Source organism: Acipenser ruthenus, unplaced genomic scaffold, assembly GCF_902713425.1.
Source record: "Acipenser ruthenus unplaced genomic scaffold, fAciRut3.2 maternal haplotype, whole genome shotgun sequence".
In the NCBI taxonomy this organism is placed as follows: Eukaryota; Metazoa; Chordata; class Actinopteri; order Acipenseriformes; family Acipenseridae; genus Acipenser; species Acipenser ruthenus.
In genome coordinates, this window is record NW_026708779.1 from 94,587 (window position 1) to 112,175 (window position 17,589).

General features: G+C 43.8%; 1 protein-coding gene and 4 non-coding genes across 7 annotated transcripts in view; 3 read left to right on the forward strand and 2 right to left on the reverse strand.

The window, feature by feature from the left end:
* The window catches only part of LOC131735978 (E3 ubiquitin-protein ligase DTX4-like), a 28,275-nt gene extending 19,611 nt beyond the window's left edge, over positions 1-8,664 (forward strand). For all 3 annotated transcript variants that reach the window (XM_059021727.1, XM_059021725.1, XM_059021726.1), the window contains exons 3-9: positions 1,344-1,405; positions 2,068-2,229; positions 2,686-2,747; positions 3,428-3,586; positions 3,896-4,057; positions 4,486-4,575; positions 5,216-8,664. In XM_059021727.1, the coding sequence (XP_058877710.1) occupies positions 1,344-1,405; positions 2,068-2,229; positions 2,686-2,747; positions 3,428-3,586; positions 3,896-4,057; positions 4,486-4,575; positions 5,216-5,440 (922 nt within the window). In that variant the 3' untranslated portion in view covers positions 5,441-8,664. The remainder of the gene's footprint in view (positions 1-1,343; positions 1,406-2,067; positions 2,230-2,685; positions 2,748-3,427; positions 3,587-3,895; positions 4,058-4,485; positions 4,576-5,215) is intronic.
* Positions 8,665-9,187: 523 nt separating this feature from the next.
* Positions 9,188-9,258, reverse strand: trnag-ccc (transfer RNA glycine (anticodon CCC)). Its single transcript has one exon. It is a non-coding gene; the product is annotated as a tRNA-Gly (tRNA).
* A 242-nt stretch (positions 9,259-9,500) lies between these two features.
* On the reverse strand, positions 9,501-9,573 carry trnat-ugu (transfer RNA threonine (anticodon UGU)). The gene has a single exon. It is a non-coding gene; the product is annotated as a tRNA-Thr (tRNA).
* A 252-nt stretch (positions 9,574-9,825) lies between these two features.
* Positions 9,826-9,897, forward strand: trnae-cuc (transfer RNA glutamic acid (anticodon CUC)). The gene has a single exon. It is a non-coding gene; the product is annotated as a tRNA-Glu (tRNA).
* Positions 9,898-10,353: 456 nt separating this feature from the next.
* Positions 10,354-10,425, forward strand: trnaq-uug (transfer RNA glutamine (anticodon UUG)). The gene has a single exon. It is a non-coding gene; the product is annotated as a tRNA-Gln (tRNA).
* The last annotated feature ends 7,164 nt before the right edge of the window (positions 10,426-17,589 follow it).

Consider the following 17,589-nt stretch of genomic DNA (forward strand, 5'->3'; position numbering starts at 1 on the left):
TTCAATTAATAATAATAATAATAATAATAATAATAATAATGCTTTCAGATTTTAATGAGGCTGATTCCTATCATGATTGATTAGACATACTTGTTTTTACTGTAAGTGGGTAGTCAGGATAGATTCACTTCAGTTAGTTTAGTGAGGGGACAGACAGCAGTCTTGTACCATGAGAGACAGGGACACGGAGGTGGACTGGACACTGCTGTTGGTTTAGTGAGGGGACAGACAGCAGTGTTGTATAGAGACAGGGACAGGTAGGTGGACTGGACACTGCTGTTGGTTTAGTGAGGGGACAAACAGCAGTGTTGTTGTATAGAGACAGGGAGAGGGGAGGTGGACTGGACACTGCTGTTGGTTTAGTGAGGAGACAGACAGCAGTGTTGTTGTATAGAGACAGGGAGAGGGGAGGTGGACTGGACACTGCTGTTGGTTTAGTGAGGGGGCAGACAGCAGTGTTGTATAGAGACAGGGAGAGGGAAGGTGGACTGGACACTGCTATTGGTTTAGTGAGGGGACAGACAGACAGGGAGAGGGGAGGTGGACCGCACAGAGTCGCTTCAGTGGTTTCAGTTCTTTCTCCCATGCCAGTTCACACGCTGTGTGGGTTTTTCTGACGCTGGTGTGTAATTAGATCAGGGTGGATGTTTTGAAGCGTGTGTAATCTCCAGAGCTCTAATACCCCGGGGCTTAGAAGGGGGGGAGGCATACTTTGACGTTTTGCACGTCTGTCACGATGGTGTACCAAAATATACAGCCGGTGACGCAGAGAGCTGACCAAGGCTTTGAATCCATTGCTGTGCCTCTTAATAGTTTTTATAAGCATTTCATACAATCCCCTTTCAAAGGAGCGCTGACCATCTTTAAAATCCATTCTCTCACCTCTTATTAGCTTTATTAACATGATCACCGGTCCCTCCCTTTAAAGGAGTGCTGACCACCTATAAAATCCATTCTCTCACCTCTTATTAGCTTTATTAACATGATCACCGGTCCCTCCCTTTAAAGGAGTGCTGACCATCTTTAAAATCCATTCTCTCACCTCTTATTAGCTTAATTAACATGATCACCGGCCCCTCCCTTTAAAGGAGCGCTGACCATCTTTAAAATCCATTCTCTCACCTCTTATTAGCCTTCTTAACAGTATGATAGGGTTTCCTGTGCTTGTGCTACCATTGCCTCTCTGTGTAATACAGAACCATTATTGCATTGTCATTGTAGTGCCTCTGTCTGTCAGTGGCGATCTGATGCTGGTGAAAGTCTCTGTCAAATCTATTCTAATGACCACTGGTATTTTCCCAGTCCTCCCATTTGCTCAGTGCGTGTGTTTTTGTGTGTTGCAGGGTGCCCACGGTACCAGTAAAGAACTTAAATGGTTCCAGTCCAGTTCACCCAGCGCTGGCAGGTAAGAGAATCGGAGCAATCCTCGATTTTGAAACCGCGACTCCAGTTTCATTAGCGAAGAAAATAATGGCAGCTGAAAAAATTAACACCTGAAATCTCACTTGGCCTGTTTTCAATCCCATTGGCTAAACGGGTCTCAAAATGTGCAGCATCGAGAGACACACATTCGCTCTAGAGCATGTGTGGATTTTTTTCAGTTGAAAACCTGATATCTGGTACGGATTTAGGTTGAAGGAAAAGTTATCTGGTTTTTTTAAAGCCTTGTTCTCTGTCAAAACTTTCTGGGTAACCCACAGCAGTGTCTTCTGAGTCAAAGCCTGTCAGTCAACAGGAGAAGCAGCAGCTGATTGGTTGATAACAATGATTGGGGAGGGGTGGGTGGGTGCAGGGCTATCCGAAAGTCTGGCTCGCAAGCTTAGTGGGGGGTATCATGTTTTTAAAGTAGAAGATCAAGGATAAAATATGAATAGAAGATATTTTTTAGTTTGTTACAGCAGAATCACTTTCAGCGTGAAGTCCACTTGATTACAGCCACAGCGATATTCTCCCATTGACCGGAATGTAGAGGCACCTTCACTATTAATTGCTAGTCTTTCTAAGTACTGTTCTGTGTGTGTGTTGAGACCTGTCAAGGTGTTAATAAAGATGTGTGTGCGTGGACAGGTATCACAGGGATTCTGATGAGCGCGGCCGGTCTGCCCGTGTGTCTGACCCGCCCCCCCAAACTGGTCCTGCACCCCCCGTCTGTGAGCAAGAGCGACATGAAGCCCGTCCCGGGGATCGGAACCTCCTGCCGCAAGACCAGCAAGAAGCAGGCACGCCAGGGTGAGACGTTATTATTATTTATTTCTTAGCAGACGCCCTTATCCAGGGTGACTTACAATTGTTACAATATATCACATTATTTTTACATACAATTACCCATTTATACAGCTGGGTTTTTACTGGAGCAATCTAGGTAAAGTACCTTGCTCAAGGGTACAGCAGCAGTGTCCCCCACCTGGGATTGAACCCACGACCCTCCGGTCAAGAGTCCAGCTTTATTATACTGAACTACGCACCCCAACCCTCCCTCTCTGCTCTGAGTGTGTGCAATACCCCTGCTTTATAACACTGAACAACACACCCCATCCCCAACCCCAACCCCAACCCCAACCCTAACCCTCTGCTCCATTCAGGTCAGAGCGTGGTGAGGTGAGAGTAGATTTTTTACCAGATACCTTTTTTTTCTCAATTCCCAGAATTCACAGCATGTCGTTTTCGTGTCTTTTTTTCCCCCAGGTAAAACTCCGGAGGAGGTGGTGAAGAAATACCTTCAGAAAGTGCGGAACCCCCCAGAAGAGGTGAGCCTGTCCGTCGGTCTCTGTCTCTCCGTCCACGTCTGTCTCAGATTCAGTCTTGCAGTTTTTATGCTCTTCCCATGGCTATACTATGCATAGTTTACACTGGTTTTATTAGTATACTTTACCAGACCTCTCTGTGCTTTACAATGCTTCCCTATGCTTTACCAGACCTCTCTGTGCTTTACAATGCTTCCCTATGCTTTACCAGACCTCTCTGTGCTTTACAATGCTTCCCTATACTTTACCAGACCTCTCTGTGCTTTACAATGCTTCCCTATGCTTTACCAGACCTCTCTGTGCTTTACAATGCTTCCCTATGCTTTACCACACCTCTCTGTGCTTTACAATGCTTCCCTATGCTTTACCAGACCTCTCTGTGCTTTACAATGCTTCCCTATGCTTTACCAGACCTCTCTGCACTTTACAATGCTTCCCTATGCTTTACCAGACCTCTCTGTGCTTTACAATGCTTCCTGATGCTTTACCATGCTTTCACTGTGCTGTATTAGACTTTGCTGTGCTATCTTTGTTGTGGAAACTGTTTTATAAGGGAGCCGCTAATTCAAAGAAACTGCAGGTCATTATGCATCCACCAGGTGGCATTAGGACTTGCATTATAACATATTCTCTCTCTCTCTCTCTCTCTCTCTCTCTCTCTCTCTCTCTCTCCCTCCTCTCAGGACTGCACTATCTGTATGGAGAAGTTAGCCTCTCCATCCGGCTACAAGAATGCTCCCGGTCAGCCACTGGTCAAGCCAGACCTGGTGGGCAAGCTGACCAAATGCGGCCACGTCTACCACCTGCACTGCCTGGTGGCCATGTACAACAATGGCAACAAGGTGGGTCCGAACAGGAGCCTGTCGGTCAAGCACAGTCGTTTCGGATTGCAGGGATGGGAACAGGACTCCTATTGCACAACAGTGTTGCCCAGTCCAGGTTTTACTACCAGCTTGATTAGCCCACAGTGTGTCTAGGTAACAAGCTCAGGTGTGTCTTATTATTAAACTCCTAGTGAAACCAGGACTGGATCACACTGCTGTGGAATGGGAGTCTTATATAAACCCCAGTAGTCCAATACTATATTGTGCATTCTCTTCTCTAATATGTATCTCTCTGTGTGTCTCTAACCCGTGCCTGTCCCATTACAGGATGGCAGTCTGCAGTGTCCCACCTGTAAGACTATCTACGGGGTGAAGACAGGCACCCAGCCCCCCGGCAAAATGGAGTACCACGCCATCCCCCATTCCCTCCCGGGACATCCCGACTGCAGAACCATCCGAGTCATCTACAACATTCCTCCAGGGATTCAGGTGAGACCCCGTCCTGCTCCTGATTGGACAGTCGGAGTCGTAGCTTTAGGGTGATGATGATGATGAAGCAAAACTTTTTTGTTCATAAAGAATGAACTCCTTTTTCTTCCTAAAGTCGAATGAAACTTGTTGAGTAATGTTACGCAGACATGTTGAATTACATGCCTTGTGTAGTTTTCCCATGTACTTAACATGAAATACTACTCTACCATTTTTAAAAAAAAAAAAATTTTCATGGTGGAAAGCCTGGTGAAGGCGCGTTTCTCTAGTGTGTGTGTGCTGCCCTCTTGTGGAAAGTTGTCTGTACTGCGCTGTATTGTGGTGACTGTGCACTGATCTCTCTCTCTCTCTCTCTCTCTCTCTCTCTCTCTCTCTCTCTCTCTCTCTCTCTCTCTCTCTCTCTCTCCCTCCCCTTACCCCCTCTCTAGGGACCCGAACACACAAACCCGGGGAAGCCTTTCACTGCACGGGGATTCCCTCGACACTGCTACCTCCCTGACAATGAGAAGGGACGCAAGGTGAGTCCTCTTCAGCACCTCGCTGCAGCACAGGCTCCAGCAGACACAGGGTCTGTTTAGGAGAGACTTAGGAGAACAGAGGGCAGGAGACTCCTTTACTTCACACGGAGTGGTGAGGGGGGTGGAAGGGGCTGTCGAGGGTTACCTAGTCATGTTGTCGAGACTGAATCACTTGGACCCTTGTAAGACCCGACTTGACAAAGTTCTGAGACCAATCAGCTTCTCAGAACCGGAAGGGCGCTGATGAGCTGAAAGAACTCTCTCTCTCTCTCTCTGTCTCTGTCTGTCTTTCTTTCTTTCTTGCTCTCGCTCTCTCTTGTGTTTCTCTCTTTCTCTCTCTCTCTGATCCCTCTTGTGTTTCTTTCTTTCTTTCTTTCCCTCTCGTGTTTCTCTCTCTTTCTCTCTCTCTCTGATCCCTCTTGTTTCTTTCTTTCTTTCTTTCTTTCTTTCTTTCTTTCTTTCTTTTTCTTTTTCTTTCTTTCTTTCCCTCGTGTTTCTCTCTCTCTCTCTGATCCCTCTCGTGTTTCTCTCTCTCTCATCCCTCTCGTTTCTCTCTCTCTCATTCCTCTCGTGTTTCTCTCTCTCTGATCCCTCTCGTGTCTCTCTCTCTGATCCCTCTCGTGTCTCTCTCTGGTTTCAGGTGTTAAAGATGCTGCTGGTTGCCTGGGATCGGCGGTTGATCTTCACCGTGGGGGTTTCCAGCACCACGGGAGAGTCCGACACGGTCATCTGGAACGAAGTCCACCACAAGACGGAGTTCGGCTCGAATCTCACCGGACACGGCTTCCCCGATCCCAACTACCTGGACAACGTGCTGGCGGAGCTGAGCGCCCAGGGCATCACGGAGGAGAGCATCCGGGAATGAGGGAGGGGGGAGCCCACACAGAGTGGAGAGCAGGGCTGCGAGAGAGTGGGACAGCAGGGATGGGAATGAGACTCCCGCTGCATAGCGGCTTCATCCACCATGAGTTTCACACACAAACTCCAGAGCTTGTTACCTAGACACACTGGGGGCTGATCAAGCTGGTAGTAAAACCTGGAATGGGTGACACTGCTGTGCAATAGGAGTCGTATTACCATCCCTGCAATGTAATTCCAGTACCGACCAACTGCAGTTACAATGTAATTCCAGTTTAGACCAGTCCAGTCCAGTCCAGTCCTGTCCAGTCTAGTTGTATTCCCCTACAACCCCCTTCCAGTTTATAGCAGGTGATTATGGCCCATTCTGTACCATGCACCCCTCGGTTCTCGCAAAGTGGTATGGTCAGTACGTTGTTTCTTAACCTGAAGTTCGGTACGGCCTCTGATATTCGGGGCTTCGCATTAACGCTGCCTCCTAGTGGTGGGAGGGTTGCGTTGCACTTCCAATGCAGTGTTCTGTAAAACGGGTTTAAATCCTTGTGAGTTTTTAATTGGCTGTTTTTAAATCTGATAAAACATATACTTGATATAGTGTAACTTATCTGTATAAAGTTGTTATCTAGTGCGCTGGGCAGAGCCTGGCTGTGCTGTACTGTACGCAGGGCAATGCTGGCGAGGCCACACTGTAGAACACTGATATACAACCCTACAGCAGCTACCCAACATGGCATCTGTATAAATCTGTACTCTAGCACAATAGGGCTAGGCTTGCGTGACCATTCCATTTAATAAACCTGACAGCGATACCTTGCATTGGGAGTGTGATGTTACCACAGTGCCATCTAGTGTCAAGGCGAGGTACTGCCATGGCAGTGTTATAATGGGCTTCAGAACGTCAGTGAATTACAGTCTGTGTATCTGAAGTGACCGACGGCAATTCAAGTTGGTAGAGACGCGCTTTTAAAAGTGTGTTTTGAGAAGGATGCATTCTTGATCCGGAAAATGAAAACTGTGATTGGATACTTGCTGATTTTATGTGAATGCTGCTTTTTTTATTTTATATATTTCGCTATCACTGCCATATCAAGTTGAGATCCAGTCCACCCCAGTTTGGTCCAGTTTAGGACCGGTTTTAAGCCTGTACTGTAACGTATGAAATGTTTCTTTTGTAGGTATCTCTGTAACAGAACTGACTCTTTGTTTTCCAATTCTTCTTCTTCGTCATCTCCTCTCTCCTCTCTCCTCTCTCTCTCTCTCCCCCCTCTCTCTCTCTCTCTCTCTCTCTCGTAAGATGCGGAGAACAAAAAATGTAAAATGAAAAAAAAGATAAATGTCTGTCTAGTAGCTGGAGGTCGAATGTTTAGCAGTCTGATGTTTGGGTGGCTCACTTTTCAGTGAAGAAATTGATTAGAAAAAAACATTGCTTCTGTAGTTTTGATTCGTTCTGCATGTGAAATCAAAGCCACTGGAAAACTAGGAAAATTGGCAGGCAAATTAGCGATGGTCAAATTGAATTGATGACTTTAATAGGCTACCCATGCAATTCATTTCAAACAGTCAGAGAAAAGGAACACAGAGCCTATATATATATATATATATATATATATATATATATATATATATATATATATATATATATATATATATATATATATATATATATATATATATATATAATGTATGTGTGTGGACATTTTTCCCCCAGTTGAAATCTACATATGGGTTTGTTTTAAAAAGAGGAACTATTTGTTGCTAGCACTCCGTTGAGGGAGGGAAGCTGTAGCGTGACACCCAGCTTATACACTGTTTTGGTATTCTAGCTAATAAAATATTTCAGGATTGTCAATACAGCCGCCCAGTACGTTTCCAACCAGTTGTCTTTGGGACAGAAATGTACTTCCGCTTAAACAACGCCTCCCCCTTGTGGACATAGTGAATACTGCAGCGATGTACTGTGTCTCAAAGACAGTGTTATGTTGTTTTCGATTTAAGACGTTGAATGGCGTTTGGTGACGTGCATTGCAATACTAAAACTAGTCACAATGATTGTAGGACAGTTATGGGTAAGGTAGGTGTAGAAAGTTTTAGAAATGTTGATGTGATGGTGAGAGAGGGAGAGTTTACAGCCAAAGACTAGAGAAAGGGATGGAGTGAGAATAAAAAGGAGAGGGTGAGGGAGGGAGGGAGGGCAGCCAGTTAGAAAGAGGGAATGTGACAACCAAAGATATCCACTAGGTGGGGCTGTTGTGCCAAGTTTGCTCAGTGAACTCAGCAATTTTGAATGCAAATAATAATAATAATAATAATAATAATAATAATAATAATAATAATAATAAACACTAATTTAGGCATTAACTAAACATTGTTTTAATTATGTCCGCAGTATGAGGCACGCCTATAGCTTTTCTATTAAACCAACGGTGAGAATCGCTTTTAAAATGAGATATTTAAGATTTTAAAATGAATTTTCTTTACCTCTTATGAAGCTGAGGGAGTTCATTCTATAGAGGGGGTGGAATTCAATATGTTAACAAGGGAACATTATTCAGCAGCTTTCACTGGACTCTATGAAGCTGAGGGAGTTCATTCTATATAGAGGGGGTGGAATTCAATATGTTAACAAGGGAACATTATTCAGCAGCTTTCATTGGACTCTATGAAGCTGAGGGAGTGAGTTCTATATAGAGGGTGTGGAATTCAATATGTTAACAAGGGAACATTATTCAGCAGCTTTCACTGGACTCTATGAAGCTGAGGGAGTTCATTCTATATAGAGGGGGTGTGATTCAATATGTTAACAAGGGAACATTATTCAGCAGCTTTCACTGGACTCTATGAAGCTGAGGGAGTTCATTCTATATAGAGGGGGTGGAATTCAATATGTTAACAAGGGAACATTATTCAGCAGCTTTCATTGGACTCTATGAAGCTGAGGGAGTGAGTTCTGTATAGAGAGTGATACAAAACATGTGGCCACAGCTGTATAATATGGCTAATGCTACTAAGAGGTAATGGTTTCAGTCCGCCCCACATCCTTCTGCTAAACAACCTCGATGACAGACTCAAAGTAATGGTTGTCGTGACCAAACCGTGTGTGTGATTTTTTTTTGTTTCCTCTCTCTTTCTTTCCCTGTTCTGATCACGATGTATTTTTAATTAAAAAAAAAATGTATGACGATGTTTTAAAGGGGGCGTGTCGGTGTGACACGTGGTTCCTCGCTGTATCTGCTGTTCCCATAGTGTGATCCGATCCTCCCCTCACACACAAGGTCGCCATGCGGTCGTGAATGTGGGGGGGGAGTGGGTGGGGTGTTTATATCGTTGATTGGGGGGGGGGGGGGGAAGTGGGAAGGGTATTAAAAAAAATAACTAACAACTTTAAACGATTGTAATTAAAATGAAATAACAAAATGAAACATACTTTTGTCATCTGTTTATTTATTATTATTAGAGTTGATATGCTATATTATTATCATTGGTATTAATTATTATTATTATTATTATTATTATTATTATTATTAATAGTAGTATGTATTATCTTTCTGTACACTGTATTTTATAACTATAAATGGGTAACTGTATGTAAAAATAATGTGATATCTTATAACAATTGTAAGTCGCCCTGGATAAGGGCATCTGCTAATAAATAAATAATAATAATAATAATAATAATAATAATAATAACTTTACCGCACTTGCAATAGCGCTAAATTTATCAAAAAATACATTTGTTGTGACAAAAGAAAATATTTGCGCCAACCGGGACTCGAACCCGGGTCGCAAGAATGGGAATCTTGCATGATACCCCTACACCACTGGCGCTGTTATAAAGTATATCGGTCTTAATACCCTCCTACCTGAAGGGTTGAAGGGTTGACGGGTTCTGAGGAGACATGCGCAGTACAGTCCCCAGCCCCAGTCTTGCTATATATCATTTGTTGTTGACAAACTTGTTTTTGTGTGTGTGACAGATTCCACAGCGACTGTATTTCTGTCAAACCGATTTCTTATCCTATCGGTCAATTTATAATATGTAATGAAAATTAAAAAAAAAAAATATTGCCAGGCCCCAGCGAGATTTGAACTCGCGACCCCTGGTTTACAAGACCAGTGCTCTAACCCCTGAGCTATGGAGCCTGAGGACAGGAAAGCGAAAGAAGAATCCGTAGAAACAATTCACTCACTACCCAGGAGCCACCGTCAGAGGGCGCTGTGGGACACGAAATAGGTTAAAACACGGCACGGTTTGGTCTCATTAAAAAGACATAACAGAATTAAACTAGGAACGGATCAAGTTGCTATGCGATGGGAGTCTTATTCCCATCTCTATAATAAATTTAAAACTACAAGCGCTACAGCAGCTTATCCGAACGTATCGTGTCGGCAGCTTCCCTGGTGGTCTAGTGGTTAGGATTCGGCGCTCTCACCGCCGCGGCCCGGGTTCGATTCCCGGTCAGGGAACATCGCTTTTTAATTTGTATTGTTTTTTTAAATAAATGTTATTATTTTTAATTTTTAAATTGTTTATTCTATTTGGAAATAAATAAATAAAAATATTGTTTAGGTCCGGTTTGTATGGTATGGAGGATATATTTAATTCTCGCATTAAATACTCTCCATTGGACGTAAGGCGGTCTTGCAAACTAAATACGGATTGACATACAGAACAGTTTCTCTCTCACAAATTGAATTAATATACCTAACACGAATGAAATTCTCAAGAAACTCAAAACACAGACCCTGACAGTATTCTCCGTCAGCATAGGTACTGTATATTCCTTGAGGGGAGACGGATCTGTTGTAAAGCGACTATACTTAGCTCCGTTTAGCTGTAACGACTTTTAACAGGCACACACAAACGCCAAATAAACGTGTTGTTTCAGATTTGGATAGTCCTGCTTCAATGACTTCGTCAGCGGTTCTATGGTGTAATGGTTAGCACTCTGGACTTTGAATCCAGCGATCCGAGTTCAAATCTCGGTAGAACCAGTCTTTTTTTCTAATTTATGTGTGCTTTTCTTGGTAAACCGCTGACTAAAGTTTTAAGAAAAGCCGACTTCCCAACGTTTCGGTGTGTTTAACAAACATTTGTCAAGGGAAAGTGTGTTTGAAAACAAACAGCGAAACTACTTCTAGGCTTTTTTTTTAAATAGCCTACTGAGAGAGAGAGAGAGAGAGAGAGAGAGAAATTGGGGAGAGAAAGAGATAGAGGGGGAGAGAGAGAGAGAGAGAGAAATTGGGGAGAGTAAGAGATAGAGGGGGAGAGAGAGAGAGAGAGAGAGAGAGAGAGAGAGAGAGAGAGAGAGAGAGAGAGAGAGAGAGAGAGAGAGAGAGAAATTGGGGAAGGGGAGAGAGAGAGGTTTTTCTTTTTTGGCTGTACGCAAACGGTTACAAAATTATAATTTAATGCACTGGTTGACTTTTCGGAAAAAAAACTGGCTTCATGTTCCCTAGTTTGAGGTTTACTATATCAAACCCCAAGTCTCCCTGTCTGGTGCACCGCGAAGTGGCCTGAAACCTCGTCTTCTGAACCCAAGTCCCAAGCCCACACAAAGCGGCTCCGTGTTCTCCTCGGCTTTAGGACTACGTCACTGCTACTGACTGTTTATTTCCTAGGTTGGCATGCCAACGGGGAGGGGATGGCTTCCCGGGCCGGGGTCACTCAGTGTCAGGGAGGGTTCAACCCGGGGTGGCGGTCGAGCTGGGTTTTATTTCTGAATGAAAAGCGAGTCTTGTGGTGTCTGTTCAGAATTCTTCCGGGGAGCGGATGGTAACCAGGAGACGCAATTGACGAGGCTGAACCTTTTCACCCGGCTCAACAAAGGAGGCGATTTTACTAACAGAGAGACGACCGCAGATTCCTTATAATATAGCACAGGGCGGCCCCTCGAAACCACCGCGGCATTTAATCATGATTAATCATGTCGGAGTCACTGTTGAACTTTAAGGCTGAATTTTAAGCCCCCAACGTTTTTAATTTGACTTCAAAATGAAGCGAAAACGGCGACAATAAGCGTCGGTTTGACTGTATCGAGAGATCGTTTGAAATACGAGGCCAAACAAGAATTTAAAAAAACATAAGAAAATGGGTTGATATAAAAAAAAAAAACAGCAAAGCGTAATAAAGCATAGGGAAGCATTGTAAAGCACAGAGAGGTCCGGTAAAGCATAGGGAAGCATTGTAAAGCACAGAGAGGTCTGGTAAAGCATAGGGAAGCATTGTAAAGCAGAGAGAGGTCTGGTAAAGCATAGGGAAGCATTGTAAAGCACAGAGAGGTCTGGTAAAGCATAGGGAAGCATTGTAAAGCACAGCGATGTGTGGTAAAGCATAGTGAAGCATTGTAAAGCACAGAGAGGTGTGGTAAAGCATAGGGAAGCATTGTAAAGCACAGAGAGGTGTGGTAAAGCATAGTGAAGCATTGTAAAGCACAGAGAGGTATGGTAAAGCATAGGGAAGCATTGTAAAGCACAGATAGGTATGGTAAAGCATAGGGAAGCATTGTAAAGCACAGAGAGGTCTGGTAAAGCATAGGGAAGCATTGTAAAGCACAGAGAGGTATGGTAAAGCACTTGGGAACTGCAGGGAGCGAATTTGATTCCCACAACCATGTCGGAAGCAACGGTCTCACAGCACGCGCATGACATCTGCGTTCTGAATGGAAGTGCGTCCACAGTTCTGTCAATATTATTGTCGAGGAACTGCACTAAGCGATTTACCATCAGTACGATTAGACCAGCGAGAGGGTCTAACGAGGGGTCTGGAGCAATCCTTGTAGAAGCACCCCCCGTTGTGAAAGCCCAGCAAAGTGTAATAAAGCATAAATCATGGTAAAGCATTGGGAAGCATTGTAAAGCACGGAGAGGTCTGGTAAAGCATAGGGAAGCATTGTAAAGCACAGAGAGGTGTGGTAAAGCATAGGGAAGCATTGTAAACCACAGAGAGGTGTGGGAAAGCATAGGGAAGCATTGTAAAGCACAGAGAGGTATGGTAAAGCATAGGGAAGCATTATAAAGCACAGAGAGGTGTGGTAAAGCATTGGGAAGCATTGTAAAGCACAGAGAGGTCTGGTAAAGCATAGGGAAGCATTGTAAAGCACAGAGAGGTCTAGTAAAGCAGGGAAGCATTGTAAAGCACAGAGAGGTGTGGTAAAGCATAGGGAAGCATTGTAATGCACAGAGAGGTCTGGTAAAGCATAGGGAAGCATTATAAAGCACAGAGAGGTGTGGTAAAGCATAGGGAAGCATTGTAAAGCACAGAGAGGTCTGGGTAAACAGGGTAAACTAACTCTTAGAAAAGTTTCCCCTAGTAAAACAAAGTGTAGCAATTGAAGACTCTGAAAAATACTTGGAGTAGGAAATGTTTGTTATTGACTTTGTTCCGGTTACTGGAGTATTTCCAGACCTCCATTCATTAGGGATCTGGGAGTCTGTCTCCTGTGTAGAAGAGAGCAGTGAGGCGTGCGCGTGCCAGAGCAACTGATGGGAACAACAGCTGGAGGAGAAACACATAGAGAAAGAAAGGGAGAGAGAGGGATGGGGAGAAAGGAGGGAGGCGAGAGAGGAGGTAGAGACAGAGGACACACACACACACACACACACACACACACACGCACACAAACACACACACACACACACACGCACACACACAGCTGCAGTTCCATGTTTGTTAATCCCGTTCACATCTGTTAAAAGAAGAGAACATTCCAGCCAACAATGAGACCGCTGTCATTTCCTCCCAACTCAAAGGGGACCTCAGTGCTGAAATAGGACGGATCTGTAGGCAGCGGCGTGGTCTAAAACACCCGCGATCTTAAAGGAATTGTAACTGACAAAACACTTCCTTAACCCTGTCCAGCACTTCCATTCGTTAGACACGGTGAAAGCATAAGGAAGCATTGTAAAGCAAAGAGAGGTGTGGTAAAGCATAGGGAAGCATTGTAAAGCACAGAGAGGTCTGGTAAAGCATAGGGAAGCATTGTAAAGCACAGAGAGGTGTGGTAAAGCATAGGGAAGCATTGTAAAGCACAGATAGGTATGATAAAGCATAGGGAAGCATTGTAAAGTACAGAGAGGTCTGGTAAAGCATAGGGAAGCATTGTAAAGCACAGAGAGGTCCGGTAAAGCATAGGGAAGCATTGTAAAGCACAGAGAGGTCTGGTAAAGCATAGGGAAGCATTGTAAAGCACAGAGAGGTCTGGTAAAGCATAGGGAAGCATTGTAAAGCACAGAGAGGTCTGGTAAAGCATAGGGAAGCATTGTAAAGCACAGAGAGGTCTGGTAAAGCATAGGGAAGCATTGTAAAGCACAGAGAGGTGTGGTAAAGCATAGGGAAGCATTGTAAAGCACAGAGAGGTCTGGTAAAGCATAGGGAAGCATTGTAAAGCACAGAGAGGTCTGATAAAGCATAGGGAAGCATTGTAAAGCACAGAGAGGTCTGGTAAAGCATAGGGAAGCTTTGTAAAGCACAGAGAGGTCTGGTAAAGCATAGGGAAGCATTGTAAAGCACAGAGAGGTGCGGTAAAGCATTGTAAAGGGTTTATGTTGGTGTGACACATTGCTTTATTCCTATGCGGACTCATTATTTTCATAACATTCCCCTTGATACTTGAACTGAATCTGAGATGTCAGTTATATTATATTATATTACCACCTGTGTGACCCAGCACTGGGTTTTTATAAGAGAGAGGGCAGAGAGAGGGGGTATCAGAGAGAGTCCAGAAAGAAAGAGAGAGAGGAGGGATAGGGGAGAGACAAAGGGAGAGAGAGAGGGGATAGGGGAGAGTTAAAGGGGGTTAGGGTTAGGATTAGGATGTGGGAAGGGAGAGGGGATAAGGGAAGGGAGAAGGGGGATAGGGTAAGGGAGAGGTGAGAGGCAGGGGAGGGTGAGAGAGAGAGGAGGGTGGAAAAGGGAGAGAGAGAGGGAGAGAGGAGGGAGGAAAAGGGGGGAGAGAGGGAGCGAGAGGATTTAGAAATCTAACAGTGGACAACAGCTGCTGGACAGAAGCTCAGTACAGAACAGCTATAAAGGGACGCGGAGAGAGAGAGTCTGAATTGTCGAGGTAAACACTGTGTGTGTGTCTGTCCGCGGGGCTGTCTTTGTGTCGGTACGCCTGTCCCGTTAATGTGCTTGTTGTGATGTCATTCACTAATGATGTATGATCTGCTAGTCCTTTCTATTTAAACCTTCAGGCATCGTGGTATTGAGTCTATGTATCCATTTATTTTCCTTTACTATTCTGTACTAAATTATATATATATATATATATATATATATATATATATATATATATATATATATATATATATATATTCGGTCAATACAATTTGCTTTAGGGCGTTTCATTGATGTAGTTTCATGATGTTATAGTAACTAAACTGACTTGATTTATTGTACATTTTTGACATTTCTGTGGTGTACAGAGGTTTCTATTTTTTTTGTGTGTGTGGCTGGTTTATTGGTAGAGCCGTGACGTTAATCTTAAGAGTATTTAACGCGGATTTTAATAACAGCTGCTCTCGGCTAAAACCTCGGGGTTTTCCGGCAATCCAATCCCAGGGCTGATTGACTTTCGCTTTTAGAGTGCCGTTCCACAGAAACGCCAGCAGAGGGCGACAAAACCCAAGAGGCATCCCGTATTTGGAATGAAGTTTATTGTAATACCAAATAATTATTTAATAAAAAAAAAAAATCACAACACAAGCTGTATTTATTTATTCATGTAATTTGACACATTTTAAATCAATAGCTTGCCGTTGTAAAAGTTTTAAATCTTCTAAAAGTGTAAAACGACAGCAGTCATATTTACAGCATTCCAGCATCCTTGTTTTGAGGACAGTTAGAGCCGTGAAATTTCACACCGGCTGTGAAGCTCGGCACATACAAAACGGAGCCACTTTCTCATCACTGTGAGGAGGAAAAAACCCACACACACACCAAGAAATTGATCATTTTTAGGTTTCAGTTTCTATTTTGAATGGCGCTTGGAGAAGTGATATTTAAGACACGAATGTCATTAGCAGGTAAGCAATGCTGATAAGCCTCTCGAGATTCCTGTGGAAATGTCTGACAGACAGACGGACGAATGCACAGACACAGGAGAGGCGCTCGTATTTGTCCCCTGCAACAGATATTCTAAATCCTTTTACACAAAATGAGATTCATACCAAGTTTCATGGCAATCAGACAAATGCTTCTCTGGATGTGCTGTATTCACCTGGTTCCGTGTGAATGGGAAGACAAGGACAGCTGGTCTCTGCACTCTCAGATTGATGGAAGCTGTCTGGCTTATTGTTAAACTAATTCAACTAACTCTCCGCCCCCCCTTCTCTCCCTTTCTATAGATTAACGACGGTGACCCCCGACCCCAGGATTTCTATCTGATTAAACAGCCCCCCTCCGCTCCCCCTCCTCCCTGATGCCCCTTTTCTTTTCTTTAACTGCTGGACCAGCAAGCCTATTTTCTTTCCTCTCTCTCTCTCTCTCTCTCTCTCTCTCTCTCATCTCTCTCTCTCTCTCTCTCTCTCTCTCTCTCTCTCTCTCTCTCTCTCTCCTCTCTCTCTCTCTCTCTCTCTCCTCTCTCTCTCTCTCTCTCAATTCAATTCAATTCAAATTGGCTTTATTGGCATGACAATAAAAAGAATTGTGTTGCCAAAGGACATACATGGCATAACCGACTCAAATATACAGACAAATAATTTTTTAAATACTAAACAGTATCCCTCCACCCTCTATATTAATATAGTAAACAGAATCCCTCCCTTCCCCTCTATATCAAACAGTACCCCCTTCCCCCTCTATATTAAACAGAATCCCCTCCCTCCCTCTATTAAACAGAATCCCCCTCTCTCTCTCACACTCTCTATCTCTCACCATAGGCAAAACGATTTCTTTACTTTTAACTAAGAGACTATTATTATGGCTTCCGGTAGACTTTATTTTTTTTTAGTATCATTTTGTAGTTTCTTCTGATACATGATGTTAAATAAAATGTCTCAATCCTAAAATCCTAGGGGGTGCCATAATTTTGTATTTGTATTTGTGGTCAGTACAGAATGTAGGGCGTTTCGTGGTTTGCTGTGTTCTGGTGTTTTGTGTACAGTGTTGTGGCTGAGTGATGTCATCATCTCTCCAGCTGTTTATTAAAATGAGTCACTGATACCCGGCCAGGTTACTGGAGGACAAGGGACTGGATTAACTGTGTGTGAGGGAGGGAGTGTGTCTCAGAGCTGTCCCTGTGTCTGTCTGTCTGCCTGTCTGTCTTTGTTCTATCTGTTTAACTGTATATTTCACTTTCTTTCTTATTTTAAAACTATCCATCTATCTATCTGTGTTTATTATTATTATTATTATTATTATTATTATTATTATATTATTATTATTATTATTATTATTATTATTATTATGTCATTCAGCAGATGCTTTTATCCAAAGCGAATAGTAGGGTGAACAATGCTTCATCAACAACTGCTGCTGCTGCTGCTGCTGCTGCAGAGTCACTTCCAATAGGAGCTCGTTTGTTTGACGTCTCATCCTGAAGGACGGAGCACAAGGAGGTTCAGTGACTTGCTCAGGGTCACACACACACAGGGAGTCAGTGGCTACTGCAGAGTCACTTCCAATAGGACCTCGTTTGTTTGACGTCTCATCCTGAAGGACGGAGCACAAGGAGGTTCAGCGACTTGCTCAGGGTCACACACACACACAGGGAGTCAGTGGCTGCTGCAGAGTCACTTCCAATAGGAGCTTGTTTGTTTCACGTCTCATCCTGAAGGACAGAGCACAAAGAGGTTAAGTGACTTACTCAGGGGTCACACACACACAGTGAGTCAGTGGCTGAGCCGAGATTTGAACCTTCTGGTAACAAGCCCCTTTTCGTTAACTGCAGGACCAGCAAGCCTCCCTCTCTCTCTCTCTCTCTCTCTCTCTCTCTCTCCTCTCTCTCTCTCTCTCTCCTCTCCTCTCTCTCTCTCTCTCTCTCTCTCTCTCTCTCTCTCTCTCTCTCTCTCTCTCTCTCTCTCTCTCTCTCTCTCTCCTCTCTCTCTCTCTCTCTCTCTCTCTCTCAGGCCTCAGATTGAACTTGTTTACTGAAAAAACTGCCAAATCTTCACTGGCAAAAAAGAAAATATGCTCTCTGAAAAAGACACGGAGTAGCG